General features: G+C 36.8%; 1 protein-coding gene across 4 annotated transcripts in view; it reads right to left on the reverse strand.

Annotated features, from left to right (window-relative positions):
• ZDHHC21 (zDHHC palmitoyltransferase 21) overlaps positions 1–24868 on the reverse strand; it is a 61067-nt gene that overhangs the window by 11735 nt on the left and 24464 nt on the right. For all 4 annotated transcript variants that reach the window (XR_014139996.1, XM_031040075.2, XM_081803000.1 and 1 more), the window contains exons 6-7: positions 22445–22583; positions 751–867 (exon numbers count right to left, since the gene is read on the reverse strand). Coding sequence is in view for 3 of the 4 variants with exons in the window: in XM_031040075.2 (XP_030895935.1) it covers positions 751–867; positions 22445–22583 (256 nt within the window). In the remaining variant the exon portion in view is untranslated. The remainder of the gene's footprint in view (positions 1–750; positions 868–22444; positions 22584–24868) is intronic.

Here is a 24868-nt window from a genome sequence, read left to right on the forward strand (position 1 = left end):
ATGATTATTTACACACGTCAATAAATAGTTTCTACAAAACAAATGTGTAGAGGTTGATCAAAATGACTGTGCCTTTTAAGGTTTAATACACACTGACAATTAACCCTTCAAAAAGGTTATGCCAATTTACCCCCATCAACGATGTATTTTTTAAAACCTTAGCCTACATCTTCTACAATGCAGTATATTACCAAACTTTTAAATCCTTACTCAATATAATTTTTCTCACTTTTTGAACTTCTCTGTTGTGATAAATCCCACTTGGCTAATAAATACATGCAAAAAAAAATAAATAAGACCCAATCACTAATAAAATGTTTCTAACCAGCACCTCCATTTTTTGGAATTTATCTTAAATAGTCTTAAATTGTTTAAAGAGGAAAAAGAGATGTTCAAAGCAGTGTTATTTGTAATATAGAAAAAAAGATTACACACTAGATGCTGATCAACAGGCAAAGTGTTAATATGGTATATTCACTAAACAGAGTATATCCAACTATTAAAAACTAAAAACATGGAGTCTGTAGGCATATAGAAATATGCTAATTTTTAAAAGCAGGATACAAAACTGTATATATACTCTGTACACTGATTGTAACTATGTTAAAATTACACAGGCATATGGAAATGAAAATATATAAATGACTATGTGGTAATTTTCTCCTTTAATTTCTAAACTTGTTGTCACTTCTTAGAATTAAGCTCTTAATTAGCGAATGTGTTCATAAATACATTAAAATATATACTTACTGTGATGATGCCAATTAGTTGAGTATAAAAAAGTCCAGTTATTCCAACTAACATAGTAATGCCCATAAAGGCAGCTAGTCTCATTATGGCCAATTCATGTCTAACAACAAAGAGGTCCTATAAGAAGAAGAGAGAAGACAGACTTAAAAACAAATTGGAAAGTTACTTATAATTGCAATAACAGTCAAGAATTAACCTATAACACTGCCCCTTATTTTCTTAAAAAAATACTCTCCCCCTTTTGAGTTTATTCCACTTAATCATTATATAAATATTTGAAAATTTCAAAAATAATTGTTTTTAATTCATAGTAGCAAGCCAAAAAATAGGATTTTTACTACTCTTGTGTCGAAAAACCTCAATCCTAAAGTTGCAAATTAGCCACACTGATTTACTGTTTGTAGCAAAAAACAAAAAACAAAACAAAACAGAAACCTCCAAAAAAAACAAACAAAACATATATAATCTTTGGTTACACAAAAGGAAATTTTATTATTATACTGCTAAAGAGTTTGAATGCACAAGCATGATTCATAGTATTAAAGTTCAGGTGACCAAGATACCCAGAGATTATGTGACTTAGTCAAAATAAGGGGGAAATATTAATGATAGGATCGTGTGGACAAGTTCTCTTTAAGCCTACTTCATTCATCCATCCATCCACCCACTCAAACACCACTGCCAAGCACTGCGCTAAGTAATAGAAAAGTAAAAATGAGAAAGATACGGTCCATACCCTGAAAAAACTGCAGCTTATTTAAAGAGAAAACCCAATTTTATGAAACTCCAAAACAGTGTGATCTATGTTCTACCAGGGATGCATGCAGAAGACTGTGGAAACATCAAGCAATGCCTAGACAGGAAGGAGACATGTAAATGCTGTGAGGGAAAGCTGATTTCCTGTCTCAGGGCATAAAAATGAGTGTCTTGAGGGTGAACCCTAGAAAGTGGCGGAAAGACAGGCAAACAAGAAGCATTTCATTTACTCTGTTACCAAGCAGACAGACTAGAGGAGTGAGACGGAGTTCTGGAAACCTACAGCTGCTAAACTCTGCAATAATACTTCCACAGTGGACAGAAGCAACAGATGAATGGGAAGGACCCCCAAAACATAACCACCCACATGCTTTTTTAACAGTGATTCTGGTTAAGGCTTAAAGGTATCCTGGTAGCAAATTCAAAAATAGGGAGGTCACCGAACATAATGAGGTTGCTTAAAACAAAAGAACTGATGCTTTTCGATGTATCACAGTGACCACCCCCCAGACTCAAGCAGAAATCTGAGTGTACACCCAAACCACTCAATTCATTGGCTTGGAAAAACTTAAACTCCACCAAGACACTTACGGTGCTGTACAGCAGTCAGATATTAGGCAGTATTTCAAATGCTCAGTGAAAAGAGCCTAACACAGAGTCCCTACCAATCATGTAAAGATGAAAAGATGGAGCTATGCATGATACAAGAAATTAAGTGCAGAATGGAGCACTGGGTGTTATACGCAAACAAGGAATCATGGAACACTACATCAGAAACTAATGATGTGATGTATGGTGATTAACATAATTAAAAAAAGTTAAAAAAAAATTCAGTGCAGTACGTTCTGCTATAATGCTGTTTGAAAACACAAATTTGTTCCAACGTGGTCCATACACAAAACAACTTGAGCATAGAAAGAATTCTGTGTTTGCTTACTGTGATTTCATCCGCGAGAAACCCTAGATGAACAATGGAAAACTGCACCCAGCTAAATTAAGGCCTATGGGAATACACAAAACACATGCATACACCCGAACACCTACTGACTACCACAACTGATCCTGTGTTAGAAGCCTCACTCATCCACATCTGCTATTACACCTTTCCGATTTCAGATGACTCTCCTTCTGTTACTTCCCAGCGTGTCACTTACTGTAACCCATCTCATGCCCACTGCCACAACAACATGGCAGGTCTCTTTTAAGATAAAGTGTCAAGTTTGGTACCGTATTTATGTATTTCTTAACTATTTAACATGTGTGAAACCGTGCTGATTGTATTAGGTTCTGACCCTTCTGAGTGTCACTGACAAAGTTTCTGAGTGTTGTGCCTCCATCTTCCCATAAGCTCTGTGGTTTTCACTGCATAATTTTGTAGAGTAGGGTGAATTTCAGAAGTGTACATATGGGGGGGTGCCTGGGTGGCTCAGGCGTTAAGCGTCCGCCTTCGGCTCAGGTCATGATCCCGGGGTCCTGGGATCGAGCCCCGCATCAGGCTCCCTGCTCGGCGGGAAGCCGGCTTCTCCCTCTCCCACTCCCCCTGCTTGGGTTCTCTCTCTTGCTGTGTCTCTGTCAAATAAAAAAATAAAACCTTCAAAAAAAAAAAAAAGAACAGAAATGCACATATGGTGTAATAGTAGAGCTTGGTGTAGAAAATATACCATACATGACGAAATAAAAAGCATCTTCTCTTCTCCCAGTGAAAAGCTTTTTTAAACAAATTTTGCCACCTAGAATTTATAAATGTTGGGGATGATGAGACTGTAAGATCTAATTCTAATATTACATTTATTCACCTGGTTGCACACTTATATTTAAGAATATTCATGTAAAACAGTAAAATACTTTGAGAAATTTCTTTTTATCACTCTTAACGTTTTCAAAACACAACTGCATTCCAAGATTACACACACATATTTAACATCTTCAGTACTAAATCCAAATCTTGGTCATTTAGCAAAGTTCTTCAGAGCACAACATCTTCACTTTAGATTTTTTTTGACTTAGCACTTTTGGGATCTAAAGATTCGCTTGGAAAACTTTATCCAAATCACAAGAACCCTTTTGCTATTCGAGATCTTTCCTACATATTCAGTGTTATGGCTGGATGTGTCTCCTCCCAAATCCATTATGTTGAAGTCCTCATTCCTAGTACCTCAGAATGTGACCGTATTTGGAGACAGGGCCTTTAAGGAGGAGACTAAGTTAAAACAAGTCCCTTAGGGCTGGCACTAATCCAATATGACTGGTGTCCCTATAAGAGGACACTGAGAAACACAGACACAGCTCAAGCACAGAGGAAAGACCATGTGAGGACAAGCGACAAGGTGGCCCATCTGCAAGCCTAGGACAAAGGCGTCCAGAGAAACCCAACCTGCTGACTTGCTCTTCGACTTCCAGCGTCCAGCACCACGAGAAAATGAGTTTCTGTTGTGTAAGCCTTCCAATCTGTAGCATTTTGTTATGGCAGCCCTAGCAAATGGATATAACAACTGTATTCCTTTATCGTTTTCATTTTCCCCATTTCTTGTTAAGAAATGTGCTTATATCCAGGAAATACATAAGATGTAAGTTCAGTTTAGAGAAAAGTAACACCACCCTCTCAAGAATGAGAACATCTGACAGCATACAGAGCTTCATCTGTGCATTCCTTCCCCATCACATTCTCTCCCTCATCCCTACCCTGAAGGTAAAGGTTACTGACTCATTCTTCATACCATTTGGATACTACCAAGTTTTAGTTGTATATTGCAGATACCTTCTACTCTGAATCTACCTTTTCACTTTCTTTATGGCATATTTTGATAACTCCAAGGGCTTCCATTTAATGTAGACCAATTTATCAATCTTTTCCTTTAGTGCTTTTTATTTCCTGTTTAAAAAAGCCTTTTCCAATCCTGAGGTAATAATGGCATTCTTCTATATTATCATCCAAAGCCTTTAAAAGCTCTGTAGCTTTGCCTTTCAGATTTAGGTCACTAATCCACCTGGAATTGATGTTTATTCTTTTTGTGCACAGTGAAATATAAGGGTCTGAATTTACTTTTACTATATGGATATCCATTTGTATTTCCTGAAAAATTTTAATTAGTCTTTCAAGTTACAGTACACAATCAGATACACACACACACACACACATATTTTCTCTATTAAGCTTCATATTTTTCCCCCAGAGGTCTTATACTTTTTTGGCCATATTTAATTCAGGAACTTCCTGTTTCTTGATTCTATTATAAATGGTTTTGCTATTAATTTCATTGTCTAAACGGCTGTCAGCACACACATGATTTTTTTTTTTCTAATCTGTTAATTTGATAACAACACTGATTTTCTAATGTAAAAACTGCCTTTCATGTCTAAGATAAACTCAACTTGATCAGGCTGGTTACATATATACCCAGATTCAGTTTACCAATATTTTGTGTAAAAGTTGTTTATCTATGTTCATAATCAGACTATAGTTTCCTTTCATTCTTCATTATCTTTGATAGGTTATGTATTCAACATATGCTGTACACATAAAATGAGTTGGGGAGGGTTCCCTCTTTTTCTGTTCTTTTTAAAAGAGTTTGTATAAGACTAGAATTATTTTTTCCTTTCATATTTGATAGAGCCAGAACTCACTGGTAAATCTGTGAATATGCTTTGCAGAAGTTTTAACTACTCACTCATGGTTATAGAACTCATCCTGTTTCCAATTCCTTCCTGAAGCAATTTTCTTCTTAGAGCTATATTACAATCAGGAAACTCAGTACTGTTAAAGATATTCAACTCTCCAAACTGATGTATAAAATTAATACAATCCCAATAAAAATCCCCCACCAGCACAGCATATAGTCTACTGATAGCAGTTTCTTTTTAATTTTACTTTGTTTTGATTTGTACAAATTGCTAAGTAAGCTGTTTCTAAATTTCACAGGAACAAACAAAACACAATGAATACCATACCACTCCTATATAAAAAGAAAAAGGTGGGAGGGTTTGGCTTACTGCATGCATTCTCAATATAGGTAATATGGCCCCCAAGGAGGGAGAAAATTGGTTCTTCCCGGGGGAAAAAAATCACCTCTTTCAATAGTTTTGTGACCATACACAAATCAATCCTACCTGACAAAATCTTACTCCTTAGTATTTAATTTCATAGAGGGAAGGGGAAAAAATGTCTAAAAATTGGCTCCCCAGGGAGCAAAAATAATGAAAAAAGACGAGTCTCCACTGGATAACAAGATTTGTTACAAAACTACGGTTATGACATGGTACAACCACAAGGATAGACAAATAGACCAATGGACTAGCAAAGAACCAGAAACAGATACACACATATATGGCTTGGTTTCTGACAAAGATGGCACTGCAGAGTAGAAAGAATGATCTTTTTAATAAATGGTGCTAACTCAACTGGCTATCCAGCTGTGGAAAAAAAAAAAAATGAAACCCTGATTCATATCTCATGAGAAACACAAAAATCAATTCCAGGTGGAAATGTAAAAAAATATAATACTTGGAAGACAACGTAGGAGAATTATATTGATGATCTGGGGACAGAAAAAGACTTCTTAAATTGAACCCAAAAAACACTAACCGAAAAGGAAAAGACTGATAAGTACATGAAAATTAAAAACTTCTGTTCATCAAAAATACCACCAACAGAGAAAAGATAAACTAGAGAGCAGACAATATTTATTATACATACTCAAAAAAGTTAAAATCTAAAATGCCCTACAATTACAAAAAAAAAAAAGTCAAATAACCACCCCACCACCACCACCAAATCGGCAAAATACTTACACAGGCACACTGTGTAAAATAGGCTATTCATATGGTCAGTAAACATATGAAAAGGGGTCAATACCATTAGTCAATGGAGAAATGCAAATGAGAACACAATCAAGTACTGCTCATCTCCAGCAGAATGGCTAACTTTAAGAAGACCTGAACGAGGGGCGCCTGAGTGGCTCAGTCCACTGAGCGGCTGCCTTCGGCTCGGGTCATGATCCCAGGGTCCTGGGATTGAGCCCCGTAGTGGGCTCCCTGCTCCGCAGGGAGTCTGCTTCTCCCCCTCCTTCCCACTCATGCTCTATCTCTGTCTCTCTCAAATAAATGTTTAAAAAAAGAAAAAAGAAGACCTGAACGAGTATTAGTGGGGCTGTGAAGTACTCTGAACTTATATTCTCTACTAGTGGGGGGTTTAAATTCATAGGACCACTTTGGAAACTGTGTAACAGTATCTAAAGGAACAAAGATATATCCTTTGAACACTATCACTTCTAGCTATAAGTCAAGGGAAATACATGCACATATACAGGAGAGACATGAACAAGGTTGCTTTCTGGCACCATCTGTAACAGCCCCAAACTGGAAACAATGTAAATGTCCATCAATAGAATGGATAAACAGTCTTAAATTAAATGAAATACAGTTGACCCTTGAACAATATCGGTTTGACCTGCACCAGTCTACTTATATCCAGATTTTTTTTCCTATATTATACATGTATTTTCTTTTCCTTATGCTTTTATTAATAACCTTTTCTTTTCCCTAGCTTACTTCTTTGTAAGAATACAGTATATAATACCTATACAAAATATGTGTTAACCGACTATGTCATTGCTCAGGCTGTCAGTCAACGGTAAGACTATTAGTAGTGAAGTTTTGGGGGAGTCAAAGTTATACATGAATTTTCAACTGCACAGGGGGTCGGCTCCCCTAACCCCTGTGCTGCTCAAGGGTCAACTGCACCATGAATAAATTTATAATGATATTCATTGCAATGAAAAGGAACTATGTCTAATAACAAAAAGAATAAATCTTATAAGGATTGCGCAAAGAGGATTTGTGATAATTCACTGGGCTGTTTTGTTTTTTTTTTTAAAGATTTTATTTATTTTTCAACAGAGAGAGACAGACAGCGAGAGAGGGAACACAAGCAGGGGGAGTGGGAGAGGGAGAAGCAGGTTCCCGCTGAGCAGGGAGTCCGAGGCAGGGCTCAATCCCAGGACCCTGGGATCATGACCTGAGCTGAAGGGAGACGCCCAATGACTGAGCCCCCCAGGAGCCCCCCAGGAGGTACATTTCTTGAGGATGGGGACTTCTGCCTTTTTGTTCAATGATGAGTCCCTGGAACCTAGAACCAATTCTAGCTCACAGCAGGTACTCAGTGAGTATTTACTGAATGAATCAATGAAAAAGAGGAAGAACGCTAGACATAAGAGCAGAGTCTCCTCCCCCCAACGTGCGAAGACGCAGAGCCCTGCCTACAGAGACTGCTGCACACATGCAATAGTGGAGATAAACACAGAAAAAGAAACACACAGGCAACATGTACACACACACACACCACACAAACCGACAGAGGAAGAGAGGGGCTCCTGCACTGAATAATACTCCTACATTCCTATCTGGCAATCTTTTGTAATGCTATCAATTAAACTTCCAAAATGTTATAAAACTAGAGAGCAGTGGGGGCATCACCTCTTGATGCAAGCTAAATGAAAATAAGCCAAGAGTTGGATTTGGCCACTTATGATCTAGCAAATAAGTCTTCTAATTAATACCTGGGTCTGTGATGAGAGACGATGGACTCTGAAAAACAAACAGGGTTCTAGAGGGGAGGGGGGTGGGAGGATGGGTTAGCCTGGTGGTGGGTATTGAGGAGGGCACGTTCTGCATGGAGCACTGGGTGTTTTGCACAAACAATGAATCATGGAACACTACATCTAAAACTAATGATGTAATGTATGGGGATTAACATAAGAATAAAAAAAAAAATACCTGGGTCTGTGAATTCCTTGAACTCATTTCTTTCAACAGTTTTATCTTCTATCCTAATCTAGTATCAATCCAAATTCTTTTTTATTTTTTTAATTTTATCTATTTATTTGACAGAGAGAGACACAGCGAGAGAGGGAACACAAGCAGGGGGAGTGGGAGAGGGAGAAGCAGGCTTCCCGCTGAGCAGGGAGCCCGATGCAGGGCTTGATCCCAGGACTCTGGGATCATGACCTGAGCCGAAGGCAGATGCTTATTTAATGAGCCATCCAGGCGTCCCTCGATCCAAATTCTTTGATTAAATCCTAGATCATACTGTTTCCTATAACTGTACCCATTACATAAATGCAAATTCAAGCACAGCACACTCTGAATACCTACCTCCTACCTTTGGAGCCTAACTCCCTGTAGGCCATCAATGCCAAAAAATTCTCAACGTCAGTGGGACCTCCAATCTGTTGACCCAACCACCATTTCACTACCTATTACTGTCTTCCCGCAATACTTTTGCTTGACTCCCTGCTTGTTTATACGCCACAGTACACTACCATAACTTCCCCTCAGTACACCATCAACTTTCTTGACCCTCTCTTTCACCACTGTTCTCCTGGTTCACTGGCTGCTCCTTCTTAGTCACTTTTCTGATTCCTCCTCATCTTTCTGTCTTCTAAAATTCAAGAGTGCCCTGGGCTTGGTCTTCAGACCTCTTTTCTTCTCCATGTGTACTTACTCCCTAGAAAATCTCCTATCAGATCCCATGACCTTAAATACCATCTTTATGCTGAAGGCGTATAGATTATAGCTCACGTCACTCCACTGAAATTGATCCCTGCATCTGTCTAGTTAACATCTCTTCTTAGATATGGAATAGGCATCTCAAAGTAAACACATTAAACCAAAAATCTTTAACTTCTTCCTAAAACCAACTCTTCCTCCAGGCTTCTCCATCTCTGGAGGTGACATGTCTATTCTTCCAGTTGTTCAGGCCATGAAACCTTGCAATCATCTTCGACTTGTCACATTTTATCTCATCCCCCACATCCAAATCATCACCAAATCCTTTAGCTCTTCAAACTATAATGGCCCACTTCTCAACACTTCCACCACTCCCATAATCATCTCATGTTTGGACTACATTTTAATAGTCTCGCAACTAGTCTTACTGCTGCCATCCTTGTTCTCCCTCAATTTATTTCCTGTCAGTTTTCTTTCTAAAATGTAAATGAGTTTGTGTAACTGCTCAAAACCCTCCAATAGTTTCCAAAGTCCTGACCACCAAACATCCTAAAAAAAACCCATCTCTAACTTCCAATTCCATCCCTCACTGCTTTCAATTCAGCTCCTCCTACCTTCTCCCCAACTTGCTCCACTCAAGGTAGACTGGTCTTCTTACTGCTCCTTGACAACATCAAGTGTGCTCCCTCCCCAGGGGGACTTGGCACAGGTTCTTTCCTCTCACTGGAATGCTCTTCCTCCCAATATCAGTGACTTGCTTGAGTTCCAGGTCTCTGCTCAAGCGTCACTATTGAGAAAGACCTTCTCTGACTATATTACCAATCATTAATCTCTATCCCTTACCCAACTGTATTACACTTAATAATACTTTTTTACATGTTATATATCTGTTTATTGCCTGTCTCCTCCAATTAGAATATAACCTCCTTAATGCAAGAACTTGGTTTTATTCACTGCTGCATCCTCAGAGCCTAGATCAGGGACCAATGCACACAGTAGACACCCAACAAATATTTGTTAAATGGCTAAATGAGTGTTTTTGGTAATTTTTTAAAATAAACATCATGTTTCACAAATAGAATTTTACATTATTATAAAATGTAAGTCTTTATAGCATCAGTAGGAAGCAATCTTTAATTATAAGCCATTATTTTAAGTAGTTTTCTGTGTTTTTATGAGACTAATCTGAAAATTAACAAGATCTGAGGTATTTATGATCTTCCTCTTACTAAAAAGTTTCTCAACCTCAGCACAGTTGATACTTTGGGCTGAATCACTCTCTGTTGGGGGGACTACCCTATGCCTTGTAGGATATTTAGCAGCATCCCCGGCCTCTACCCACTAGATGCCTGAAGCACTCCCCAGATCTGTGACAACCAAAAAAAATGTCTCCTGATGTGACCAATGTCCTCTGGGGGACAAAATCTCCCTCCCTCCTCCACTGCACTGCTGGAAGGGATTTGGTTTCCTCTATTTTTCAAAAATGAAAATAGCTTATATCACAATGGAGATATCTAAAGCATACAGATTTGAATTTTCAAAATGGCTTCAAAAACAACTTCACATGCTGAAGTTAGATTCCCGTGGCAATCACTCTTGCATAAAATAAAATCCTGTTATATCTTATGGTTATCAGAACATTCTGGAATGCGCCTTAGGTTAAGTTTCATCATAATATCCCAAAGAAGTTACAGGACTATTCTGTACATCCCTCTCTCACGTCCAGCCCCCAAGTAAAATGCATTTTTTCAGTTTTGTTAAATTCTAACAGAAATTAATGTTCTAATGAAAAAAAAATCATCAACCACACTTAACTAATGGCTATCACTGAGGGTTCAGGATGACACGTTACATTTTGATACAGATATAATTGCGGTTTAGGGAGCAAACTGCACTGGTATTTGACTGCCAGTTTCATGGCTGAGGGTAAAATATTTTAGAAAAACCATTTTGTCTGCCTTCCCATATTTTAGTAAAAACTCTAGAAAAACTGGAGCAATTAAAAAAAAAAGATACCACATTTTCTTGCTATATTTACTATTTAACTTATGATGTTCGGTCAAAGATGAGTGAGATGGGCACCTGAGTGGCCCAGTCAATTAAGTGTCCGACTCTTGATTTGGGCTCAGATCATTATCTCGGGGTCATGAGATCAAGCCCCGCGTGCAGAGCCTGCTTGAGATTCTCCCTCTCCCTCTGCCCCTCCCCAGCCCTGTGCACTCTTTCTCTCACTCTAAAATAAATAAATCAATCTTAAAAAAAAAAAAGGATGAGTGAGACAATAAAATTGCTTTCAGGCTGTAACCATTTAAAATCAAAGTGACTGAACCATTCTCAGAGAGAAATAAAAACTGCTAAATCTGTTATGCTAAATGCTGTAATATTCATAATAATCAGCTATATAAACAAATTTACTGAAGACATATATTCAGTAGACCTGGTATTGCAGGGCAAGGTCAAGATTTATTATAATGTTTCCATGTTCTAAAAGCACTGGGATATACTGACACATTCAACTGACAATTGTTAGAATAACAGGGTATTCTTTTTGGGTTTTTTTGAACTCAGGACCCTGAGATGGAGACCTGAGCCGAAATCAAGAGTCAGGACACTTAACCAACTGAGCCACCCAGATGTCCCAATAATAGAGTATTCTTAAACTGTTTCTTTTCCTACAAATATAAACTAATTATATATATATACACACACTATTACTTTCAAGGAAAAAAAAATTACCAAGGGATGATATCTCCATCACCATTTCGGGATGCACACATAAAAACGCCAAATTACCATCATATTAGCATTAAAACTAATTTTCATTTCATTTTTTCTTAATTCCACACTACCCTTGCCTATTCTCAACTATTTTTCTCCCAAATCCAAAAAGTTAAATACATATTTCAGTGATCTTATCCATTCTAAAGTGACCGTGACACTTCCTTCCCCCTTCTGCCACTCTCCCTATAACCTTAAATGCAGTTAATATATTGGTTTTGGGCCTTCACAAAAAAATAGGTACAAAAGAATCAATTACAAATTATCTGAGTCCACTTCATGTAAAAACAGTTTAAAAGATGTCACTTTAGAGCTAACGTGGTATGACACAAATGATTAGCTACAAAATCTCTACACTATTAGCTCTGAATTCTTTATTTCAAAAAGAAAACCACCACAGATTTTCTCACCTAGAGAGACAGCATTCCCTACAATATGACATTGCCAGCAGGTACGTATTTTTAAAAATATTTAAACCACTATAATGCCTTTAATAAGGCCTATTTTGACAGTCTTCATATTAGATAAGCTACTAAAAACGGGTTGCCTCAGTGATAAATAAATGAATGACTTTATAGATCCCAAAAAACAAAGGTTATTGAGTAAAGTCTGAAATACTATAAAAAAATGAAAACAGCAAAGTATGAATTCACCAATCAGGAGATTCAATGAGCTTTCCCTAAAGAATAGATTTTTGTGATGCTTTAGCATTTTTTAAATCTGTTTTTTTTTTTTAATTAACAATGTGAACATAATATTGTTTAAAAAAAAAAAATCACCCTAGGGAAAAATACAAAAAGTACAATAGCATCTTGGTACTATGGAAAGAACACTGACTCAGGGACAGACAGAAATGGGTCAAAATCATACCTCTGCCAAGTGGTAACTCTCGGACTAGACAAGTTTTGGGCCTCTCTGACTCTTGTCACCTTCTCTGTACAATGGGAACCATACTACTTATCCTCTCAGAGGTATTTTAAATGAGTTGGCATTTTCCACTAATCAAATGCTTACAGATCAAGTAACAGAACGCAAAATTCATGAAAAATATGACTAATGATATATTCATGATCCATGAATAATAAATTTTTAAAAGCATACTAGGTAAAGTGATACCTTCCTTCATATTTAATTATACAGCTATAATTTTCTAATATTGCTTTTGGTAAGCTAGCAAACAATAAAATGAAATATATTATTATACTTTAATAATATACCAAATGACTAGGCATTTGCTTATAAATACTTAAAATAAATATGTGGAAAATAGTCAAAAATGGACCTTGGTCAAAGAAAATTTTCTTTAATATCCATTTATTTTATTAATTTAAAATGCCAAATCACTGCCAATCAAAGTCTTAAAATCTTTAAAATGATTTCATCCCAGTAACTACTTAAAATAAGACACTAGTTTCAAGAGGGGTTTTAAAAAGTAAAATTTAACATTATATTGGCATGATAAATACAAATGATGGTCAAACTAAACTGACATCTAACATTTGAAAAACTTATCCAAATATCTCAAAGCCTATGATCTTTACTGATTTTGGATTCTGTGATTCTGACTAAAAATGCTTAAGGTATCCATGTTTACTTAGAAAGATACCTATTTTCTACAGTTTTTCCATTTATGTATTTTTGTTTTAATACTTAGAATCTTGAGATTATTTTAGTGACCGTTTACAAAGAAGATAGTAATACTTATTCATTTTAGGTCTGTAGGCCTTCTTTAGTATAAAACTTAGAATATATATCAATATCTACAGCTTAAAAATACATCCTTATTTTGGGCATTGAATCATGATGAATAAATTCCTTACCTCCTATACGTCTTATACCCCTCCTTCCCTCATTAAAGGATATTTGAAATATTTCCTCAATATCTCACACAGTAAAAACATATAAATCCTTGAAAGTTCATGAGGGGTGGATATTTTAAAAGTAAAGAATAAGAAGAAATTTAAAAAGTATTAAGTTACTCTAAAAAAAAAAAAAAAAATGGGGCAAGTGCAAAGCGGTTAAAACAATCCAGCCCAGAAAGACCCGACAAGAGGAAGCTAAGAGAAGAGAAATGGAAGAAAATCAGGGTCCCAAGCCCTTTACTTCCCAGTTTGTGAACAGCTTGCTTTCTCTCTCAACTCTCTTTTCCTTGAGCTTAATCAAAATATACCAGTTTTCTACTGAATACAGGCTGAGTGCCATTACAACAAAGGTTAAGTGGCAATCCATTTCTTCTTTTGTTTAGTGAATAAACGCTCTTACTTTAAAAACAAACAAACAACAGAAACAAAAACTGAAGGAAGAGTTGTTAACACTTTCTTTTCCCACCCAGAGAACAAGCACTTGGCCTTAGAATTTGGCTAGAAAAGATACTATGCTGCCATCTACCAACCTGAGAGGGTATAAAGAACACAGACTAAAGCTTTTTCACTTGGACTGACAGAAGAACACAGGGTCAAAGTCCATGGCATCCCTTAATTGTGCTAATATCTCTACAAGAAAGATGCACAGTAATCATTAATACAATCTCCAAAGATAATCAGGGACATCTGGGGATCTTTATTTCATATCTCAAATAACTGAAAGGGTAACAATGTGACTTAACATGTTTATGACACTATCTGGCCAGCTTTCCACACAAAGGGAAGAGCTGGTTATAGTATTATTTGTTTTAGAGAAAAATAAAAAAGACACAGGCAAAAATTTAGAAAAAAATTGATGGGGCAGGGCTGTTTGAAGAATATTCCACGACAAAATGTTATTTTTTTTTTAAGTGTCAATGGTAATAATGGTGACTTTTGTACTGAAATTACTTGTAGTTATTTTCTACCTTATAAAAAAAATACAATAAATGTCACCATTAAAAGAACTGCTACAGTAAGAGCAAGGTTCTATTTCACCTTAGAAATATTTGCTAGACAGTATATTAGTATTTTAGAACAGATTTGACCTTAAAACCAATTATTTCAATGACTGCCTCTAACCTTTAGTTGTTCTCTTGTCCAACAATGACTTCCTCCATCTCATCTGGTTAATCTCTACCTATATTAAAGTCCATCCCAAGCCTCATTTCCTACAGCACAACAGTTCTCAAACCCTACGGCTAGAGCTGCACTATCTGCACAACTCCAAAGGATACCTTTTCTATAGACTATGACATGAGTGTTGCCTCCTGGAGTTGCAAATTTAGGCAACACGGATTAGAATCACTTGGGAAGTGGGGCATCTGGGTGGCTCAGTCGGTTAAGCATCCGACTCCTGGTTTCAGTGCAGGTCCTGATCTCATGGCTCCTGAGATCAAGCCCCGAATGGAGCCTGAGCTTAGCGGGAATCTGCTTGGATGTTCTCTCCCTCTGCCCCTTCCCCTGCTCACTCTCCTTCTCTAAAATAAGTAAATCTTTGAAAAAAAAAGAAAAATCACTTGGAAAGACATTTTTAAGCAAAATGCTACAGCCAATGTCATCTGTTGAGGGAAAGTTTTATGAGACTCACCTCAATAAGAACACTACTAAAAGCCACATAAAATCCAATTAATGAATAAGCAACTGACTGAAGACATTGGGAAGTAGCCAAACTAGCCAAGGCTTAGAGGGCCAAGATCCAAGAGTACAGAAATGCACTAAGGTGAGTCCTACATTCTGCACTGCTTTTTACCATAAGGTACTTGTCAATTCATACCCGGTATGAAAGGTCAAGCACAAGCAGAGGCTCGGAACTGTCTGTAATCTCAGAGAGTTGGGGAAGAACAAGGAAAAGGCATGATCCACAGTAAATACCTAAATTTTTCAGCTGAGACTCATGAAGGGTTACATCATAGGAGAGAAGGAAAACTGAAAGGAGTCCTTCACAAAGAAAAAGCCCAGTAATCATAAATCCTTATAAAACTTCAATAAATGTTAATAAATGTCATGTTCAAAGGAACTGCTGTATTAAGACCAATGTTCTGTTATTTAACCTTAGAAATATTTGTCATACAAACCCTTGGTTGGATCAAGATGAGCCTTCTCTTTATTTCCTATCCAAAAAAAGGAGTAAATCGTATCTTGAAAAAAAAAAAAAAATCAACCAGCTTATCTACAGTTAGTCACAGAAAATGCCTGGTATCCAACAAAACCTATCAGATGTGTCAGAAGAAAGGACTGAATATCTGGAAACTAAGAGAGACGGAAAAAAAAGTCAACAGAAACAGACCCATAAGTAGATCTCAATACTGAAATTGACAGACATAGACATTAAAATAACTTTAATTAAAATGTTCAAAAGTATAGATGACAAATGGGAGAATTTCACTAAAGAAGTGATCTATGAAAAAGTTATCAATGAAAATTTTGAAAGTGAAAAATAGAACTGAGTAACTCAGTAGAAGGGTTTGACAGATTAGACAGAAGAGCTGATCAGTAAACCAGAATAAAGGTCAGTAGAAAATATCCACTCTGAAGCATCGAGAAAAAAAAAAAGAAAATACAGAAAAGACTGTGCTCTCATGTACATAAAATCAGAATATCAGAAATGCAAAAGAAAAGTTTGGCAGAAGAAATATTTGAAGTAACATTGGCCAAGAAATGTTTGTAACTTAAGAATGTCATCAAGCCAGAGAGTCAAGAAATTATATAAACTCTCTCAAAGAGGAAAAATGCAAAGAAAGCAATGAAGCACATCACAGAACAGAGACCAAAAAAAAAAAAAAAGAAAAGGAATTCCAGTCCAAGGTGGTGACATACAAGGCTCCTGAACTCAACTCTTTTTACGGGCACGCTGAATCTACTGCTACATATGGAACAATTCTCTTTGAAAGAAATCCAGAAACTAGCTGAGCAATTCCTACACAACAACACAACTATAGAAAATCATCAAATCACAAAGGAAGAGAGCAAGAGAAAAAGAAAGGAACAAAGAATTATAAAATTGCCAGAAGACAATTAACGAAATGGCAATATTAAGTGCATGCCTATCAACAATTATTTTAAATGTAAATGGTCTAAACTCTCCAATCAAAAACAAAGAATGGCTGAACGGATTAAAGAAAAAACCCTCAACAATACGGTGCCTATGAGTGATTCACTTCGGCTTTAAGGACAAACAGACTGCAAATGAAAAGATGGAAAAAGATATTCCATGTAAGTGGAAACCAAAAGCAAGCAGAAGAAGCTATACTTTCATATCAGACAAAATAGACTTTAAGTCAAAGACTGTAATAAGAGACAAGGAAGGTCAACATAATGATAAAGGGATTAGTCCAACAAGAGGATATAATATTCGTAAATATTTATGCAAACAATAGAGGGCCACCTAAATACATAAAGCAAATATTAACAGACCTGAAGGGAGAAACAGGGAGCAATACAATAATGGCAGGGGCAGGGTGCCTGGGTGGCTCAGTTGGTTAAGCTACTGCCTTTGGCTCAGGTCAGGATCATGGAGTCCCAGGATCGAGTGCTCAGCGGGGAGTCTGCTTCTCCCTCTGACCCTCCTCCCTCTCATGCTCTCTCATTCTCTCTCTCAAATAAATAAATAAAATCTTTAAAAATAATAATAATAATGGCAGGGGCTTCAATACTTGAGTTTCAACAATGGATAGATCAGACAGAAAATTAACAAGGAAACATTGGACTTAAACTACACATTAGCTCAGACAGACATTTATAGATCCTCCCATCCAACAGCAGCAGAATACACACTCTTCTCAAGCATACACAGAACACTCTGCAGGACAAGATCATATGTTTAGGCCACAAAACAAATCTTAATAAATTTAAGATGACTGAAATCTTATCATGCATCTTTTCCAACAACAATGGTAGGAAACTAGAAATCAATTATAAGAAAAAAACAGAAAATTCAAATTTCACAAATATGTGTAGATTAAACAACATATTACTGAACAACCAATGGGTCAGAGAAGAAATCAAAACAGAAATCAAAAAATATCTTGAGGCAAATGGAAGTAGAAACTAAACACACTACAACTTAGGAGATGTAGCAAAAGCAGTTCTAAGAGAGGTTCACAGCAACAAATGCCTACCTTAGGAAAAAAGAAAGGTCTCAAACTACCTAACTTTATACCTCAAGGAACTAGGAAAAAAAAAAAAAAGGATGAACCAAGCCAGAAGTTAGTAGAAGGAAAGAAATAACAAAGAGAAGAACAAAAATAAATGAAATAGGGACTAAAAAGACAACAGAAAAGATTAAGGAAACTAAAAGCAGATTCTTTGAAAAGATAAAATAGACAAAAATTTAGCTAGATTCACTTAAAAAAAAAAAAGAGGACTCAAATAAAATTAGAAATGAAAGAGGAGACCCTATAGCTGACACCCCACAAACACAAAGGATCATATAAGACTACTATAAAAAATTATATAGCAATGAATGGAACAACCTAGAAGAAAATGGATAAATTCCTAGAAACATACATACAACGTACCAGAACTGACTCATGAAGAAACAGAAAATCTGAACAGACCAATTACTAGTAAGGAAATTGAACCAGTAATAAAAAACCACCCAACAAAGAAAAGCCCAGGACCAGATAGCTTCAAACACTCAAAGAAGAATTAATACAAATCCTTCTCAAACTATTACAAAAACTGAAGAGGGAACACATTCAAAATCATTTTACAAGACCTGCATTAACCTAATAACCAAAATCAGACAACAACATTAGAAGAAAAGAAAATCACAGGACAAAATCCCTGATGAACATAGATGTAAAAATCCTCTACAAAATATCCGTAAACTGAATTCAACAATACATTAAAAAAATCATACACCATGATCAAGTAGGATTTATTCCAGGGATACAAAAATGGTTCAATATCTGCAAAACAATCAACGTGATACACCACATTAGTAGAATGGTAAAAAAGAATCATGATCATCTCAACAGATGGAGAAAAAGCATTCTACAAAATTCAACATCCATTCATGATAAAAAGTCTTAAATTAGGCATAGAAGGAACATATCTTAACATAATAAAGGCCATATATGACAAGCCCAGAGGAACATCATACTCAATAATAAAAAGCTGCAAGCTTTTCCTGTAGGATCAGGAACAAGACAAGAATGCCCATTTTCACCACTTTTATTCAACTTAGTACTGCAAGTCAGAGCAATAAGGCAAGAAAAAAAATAAAAGGCATCCAAATTAGAAAAGAAGTAAAACTGTCCTTTGCAGATGACATGATATATATAGAAAACCTAAACACCACCAAAAACTGTGAGAACTAGTGAATTAATTCAGTAAAGTTGCAGGATACAAAATCAATATACAAATATCAGTTGTGTATCTATACATTAATAACAAACTATCAGAAAGAGATTTAAGAAAACAATCCCATTTTTTTTTTAAAGAGTTTATTTATTTGTTTGAGAAAGAGAGAGAGACAGAGACAGCATGAGCAGGGGGAGGAGACAGGGAGAGGGAGAAGCAGACTCCCCACTGAGCAGGAAGTCCAATGTGGGGCTCGATCCCAGGACCTTGGGATCACGACTTGAGCCAAAGGCAGACCCTTAACCCACTGAGCCACCCAGGTGCCCCAATCTCTTAAACATTTACTATTCTGCTGGTGTTTTGTCAACATTCAGTATGCACGTAAATATATATTTAATAAAATCATATAACATATAATATTTATATATATATATTTCTAGGGATTCAAATATTATCACCTTTAAAAAAAATTAACAGGCCAAAGAAAAACTGTTTCCTCCTTCTGAGAGCTTTTATAAAGTCAAACATAACATAAACTGAACATCTATTATGTATCAGATACTTTCACATGTGTTATCTCATTTAATCTCTTATTATTCACATTTTCCACAAGAGAACACTGTGATTCAGAATGGTTAAACATGGTGTCAAAGGTTATACATATAATAACAAAAGCCAGGCTTTGATCCTAGGGGTGTCTGTTTATAAAGCCAAGATCATTCTATTACCAGGGTTGGCAAACTCAATATAAAGAGCCAGAGAGTTAATATTTTAGGTTTTTTGGACCACATGATCCTGTCACAAATACTTAACTGTACTATTGTAGCCCAAAAGCAACTGTAGACTACATGGAAACAAATGAGAGTAGCTTTGTTTCAATATAACTTTATTAATAAAAACAGATGGAGGGTCAAATTGCCAATCCCTTCACTATACTACAATGCACCTCCTCCTAGAGAACCTCCATTAAGTTTTCATTAACATCACCAAATTGTATCTCTCTCTCCTTAAAAAAGTATGACCTTAATCTTACTGGGCAATTTTAATGCTTTTCTTATTAGGCTCCATTATTTGAAAGAGGTTACTCTTGGGGGAATACATTCAACCTTTTACATCTTCTAACTATAATGCTAATTATATCAGAAATTAATCTATAAATCAGATAAGACTTTTTTTAAAAGATTTTATTTATTTATTCATGAGAGACAGAGAGAGAGGCAGAGGGAGAAGCAGGCTCCCAAGGAGCAGGGAGCCCAATGCGGGACTTGATTCCAGGACCCTGGGATCATGACCTGAGCCGAAGGCAGACGCTTAACCATCTGAGCCACCCAGGTGCCCTCAGATAAAACATTTCTAAAACTACAGTACTAGCATGCCCTAAATTCTCAGTGTGAAAATGTCAAACATCCATATTTAAAGTTCTCCCTTTTGAACTTTTTTCGGTTATTAGTATCTCATTTTAATTGCTCAATCTTTATTTAATAAGCATAATCATCACAAGACCAAACTAATATACACAGCCAAGCAACAATAGCAAATATCCTCTTTTACTTATACAAAACGATCATATATAGAGGCACCTGGGTGATGCAGTTGGTTAAGCATCCAACTCTTAGTTTCAGCTCAGGTCGTGATTTCAGGGTCGTGAGATCAAGCCCTGCGTCAGGCTCTGCGCTCAGGGAGGAGTGTGCTTGGTACTCTCTCCCCCTCTCTCTCTGCCCCTCCCCCTCATGCATTCCCCCTCTGTCTGAAATAAATAAATCTTAAAAAAAAAAAAGATAATATATACAAAAATGACCTAAAGACACAGAACTTAACGACCTTATTCTTTAGAAAGGCCCTTCACTCCCTTATTCCAAAATTTAATTATATGTGCCACCACTGAGATTGTCATTTTTAAGATTTAAACAGTATAGGGGCGCCTGGGTGGCTCAGTCGTTAAGCGTCTGCCTTCGGCTCAGGTCATGATCCCAGGGTCCTGGGATCGAGCCCCGCATCGGGCTCCCTGCTCCGCGGGAAGCCTGCTTCTCCCTCCCCCACTCCCTCTGCTTGTGTTCCCTCTGTTGCTGTGTCTCTCTCTGTCAAATAAATAAATAAAATCTTTAAAAAAAAAAAAAAGATTTAAACAGTATAAAATGATACAAATAGGAAAGAAAAATTCCCCTTCTCGATCAAGGATTCTGGTCTTTCTTCCCTTGCTCCCACTCTAACCTCCTTCCTCACACACACACAGGCACTCTTGTGCATGCTTTCTTTCCGTTCTGTCTGCCTGTCTGCCTCTTTCTCTGACTTACACACACACACACGCGGTACTTCAAAAACACAATCCAAGTCCAAATAATGCACAAGATCAGACCGAGTATCAACTGTACACACAAAACACAGAAGATAAGATTCAAAAACACATGATCAGATTCAAATCCCAGCTCTACAACTAAAACCAGTTGAATAATTACTAGCTTTGTGCCTTCAGTAACTACCTATTTAACCTCTATTAGTCTCTTTGCTCATCTATAAAAATGGGGGAAAAGTGTACCCCACCTCATGTGGTTGTTGTGTGCATTAAAGTGAGAATGGAAACAACATGCCAACAGCATGCCCAACAGCATGGTGTTGATACGTATATAGTCAAGTACTTAGAACTTGCCACTGCTCTTACTCCCACAACCACCCCTAACATCACCAATCTGGGACAAGTCTTAACTAAGATCTATTGTTATTCCTGTACAAAATGGGAAAAGCACTGTTTCCAATGGTATATATAACAACAACTTTTTAAAGGATTCTGCAAATTCTTCTTTTCGTTATTGTTAAAAGTCAGGGGAGAAAAGTCCCTTTTCTCAAAAACTTAACATTCCTTTGAGAACCTTTAAAAAATTAAGTCTATTTTTATTCCTGAAAGGAAACAAGAAGTTAGCATTTTTCACTTACTCTCTCATTGTTGCAGGTATTTTTATTTTTATTTTTTATTTTTTTTTAAGATTTTATTTATTTATTTGAGAGAGAGAATGAGAGAGAGAGAGCACGAGAGGGGGGAGGGTCAGAGGGAGAAGCAGACTCCCTGCCGAGCAGGGAGCCCGATGCGGGACTCGATCCTGGGACTCCAGGATCATGACCTGAGCCGAAGGCAGTCGCTTAACCAACTGAGCCACCCAGGCTTCCTCATTGTTGTAGGTATTTTTAAACCAAAACATATATACCGAAAGATCTAATATGTTGCTTTTTCAAGAAAGTCACTCAACCCTAATAGATAATCATAAATGGATTTGGTTAAAAGGGAACGTCAGATGAAGGTCTACTTTCTCAATCCCAATATATTTTAAAATTAACCAAGTTTAGCGTTTACTTTGGTTGTTTTTTGTTTTCAATCTTCTGCACGTAAAGGAACCACATGTTAATAACTGTATGCTACCGTCATTCTAACATTAGTGGCTATAAACATTTCTTACCAAGTTACGCTTTTTTACTGGAAGAAAGTAATAATAGTGGCAGAAAGAAAACATCAGAGCGTAGGAAGTAAGAAGTTCCGTGTAGAAACACAACTGCAGAAAAAGCCAATGATTATCTTCACCCACACAATTGTTAATCCTGGAGAAAAAAGGAAAACAGAAACAGTATTTTAAACTTTAATAAGATGCTCACGTCAGGACCGGGAAAACTGAAAATACACACAAACAACTTCATATATGCTTGACTTTATGGAGCTATGCTAATGCCACTTCAGCCTACAAGCCCACAGCACACAGGAACAGCTATACGCTAAATACGCCACCTCACATTTGGAAAGCTCTTTCTACTTCACAAAGGAAGTCCATGGATGCGATCGGTCTTCAACTCACAACCACCCGGTGTGGCAGGAAGAGCAGATGGCAGTCTCCTCGTTTCATTGGTATGGAAACGGGAACAAAGGAGTGAAGACACTTGCCAGAGGAAGCGACAGTAGCCAAGAGAACAAGAACTTTCTTCTAGATAGTGCTCTTCCATTACAGCATCCCAGCTGTGGAGAGCAATTTGAATGATTCGAAGTAAGAAGACAAACCTGCCACTCTGACCTACTGCTAAGCACTCCCGATTTGTCTTACTTTTCCATTCTATCCTTGGCCGCTGAAAATATATATCCACAAGTATTTACAAATTCTTAGAGCTACAGTTCCACCATGACAACATGAATCATAGCTAGGAAAAATAATTAACGTGGTAACCCTGAAATTTTCAAGGCTGATGCAGGCTGAAAATTTTAGTGTTCCAAATTTTCAGAATATTTTATAATTCCCGCAGAAAACCCTAGTTCAAAACTAGAACTTACCTTGCACAAATGTCTTCATTTCCCTATAGCATTATACTGCCATTGTTTGGGGAAAAAAAGATACAGCTGGTGCAATTCCTAACAAACTGTTGTTTCAAAGATGTATCATTAAACTATTTTTTTTTTTTAATCATAGAAGTAAATGCAAAACACAAAGAGGCATTCCCTAAACTTAAGAGCTCATGCTTTGTAAACATGAAAGTTCCTGTGTTTTGCGACTTGCAAGCAGGGCCTTCACAGAAGTGTGTTCACGTTGTGCACTCAAACATACTCTCCAACAGCTATGGCTTCAGTGACTTATCCTTATCCCATCCTCCTTCACCACCACCCCCCCCACCCCGCTTTAATGATGGCATTCTTAACCAGAGAGCTTTGAGAAATGCAAAGGTACTCAGTTTATATGTAAGAGTTCTCTCAGTAACAAACTACTCAGGAAGCCAGAAAGAGAGAAAATCTCCAGGTGATCTGAGAACTGACCTCCAAATCTAAAGCTGTTAGGCAGTTAAGATAATGCAGTTTCTGAAAATATCAAAAAATTTCCTTGCTTCCAATTCACACTATTTCCCTCACTCTCTGATACCTTGGCAATGCCCTATTAAGGAATTCAATCACAAAAGTCCCTCGATCTGTTTAAGGCCTCTGGTCTACCGTCCTTCCCTACCTCCAACTCCTTCTACTTCTACTTTTCTTCCCACAAGTACTCTGAGAAGCTGAAAACCACGGCAGAGGCCAACAAACAGAGAGCTCACCGCCCAATCTTAGAATTTAGATTAATAGCATATTTTTTGTCACCAAGTTAATCTTTATTCCTTAAAAATAAAGAAAGGGGGCGCCTGGGTGGCTCAGTCAGTTAAGCGACTGCCTTCGGCTCAGGTCATGATCTCGGGGTCCTGGGTTTGAGCCCCGCATCAGGCTCCCTGCTCGGCGGGAAGCCTGTTTCTCCCTTTCCCACTCCCCCTGCCTGTGTTCCCTCTCTCGCTTTCTCTCTCTCTCTGTCAAATAAATAAATAAAATCTTTAAAAAATAAAAAAATAAAGAAAGCATGTCGCTAATCTCCACAGTACCTAAACATCTCCTGGTTGATTATTTTTTAAGCTTAAACTCTTGCATTCTTTTAAAAGGAAGTATCAATATCCAACCATAACATGAACATTTATTATATTCTTAGTTAATCAGAAACATTACTCTAAAAAAGGTTATACAATTGAGTTTTTCAGTGTGGTTACTACTTGCCTAATAATACATGTTTTACCCAGCCTTTTGTTTTTTAATGTATTACTATTGTAACTGTAAGCAGATCGCTGAGGTTTAGAAAATCACTTGAGAATTAATCTGTTTAAATTCAAGGCACATTTTTTAAACATCGGCTATATATTATATGCTATATTATCCCACTGATGGACTTAGACAATTTTAAACTTTTTTTATATAGTAACAAAGTGCTTTTATCTAAAATGCTTTTATTTTTCCTAATCTCGGGAAATTACATTGTTTAAATAATCAGTTTATAGTAAAAATCAAATTTTCACTAAAAGCTTGCAAATATTAACTTGTGCTATCAGAGTAA

Source organism: Leptonychotes weddellii, chromosome 14 (genome assembly GCF_054177405.1).
Source record: "Leptonychotes weddellii isolate Sample4059 chromosome 14, ASM5417740v2, whole genome shotgun sequence".
In the NCBI taxonomy this organism is placed as follows: Eukaryota; Metazoa; Chordata; class Mammalia; order Carnivora; family Phocidae; genus Leptonychotes; species Leptonychotes weddellii.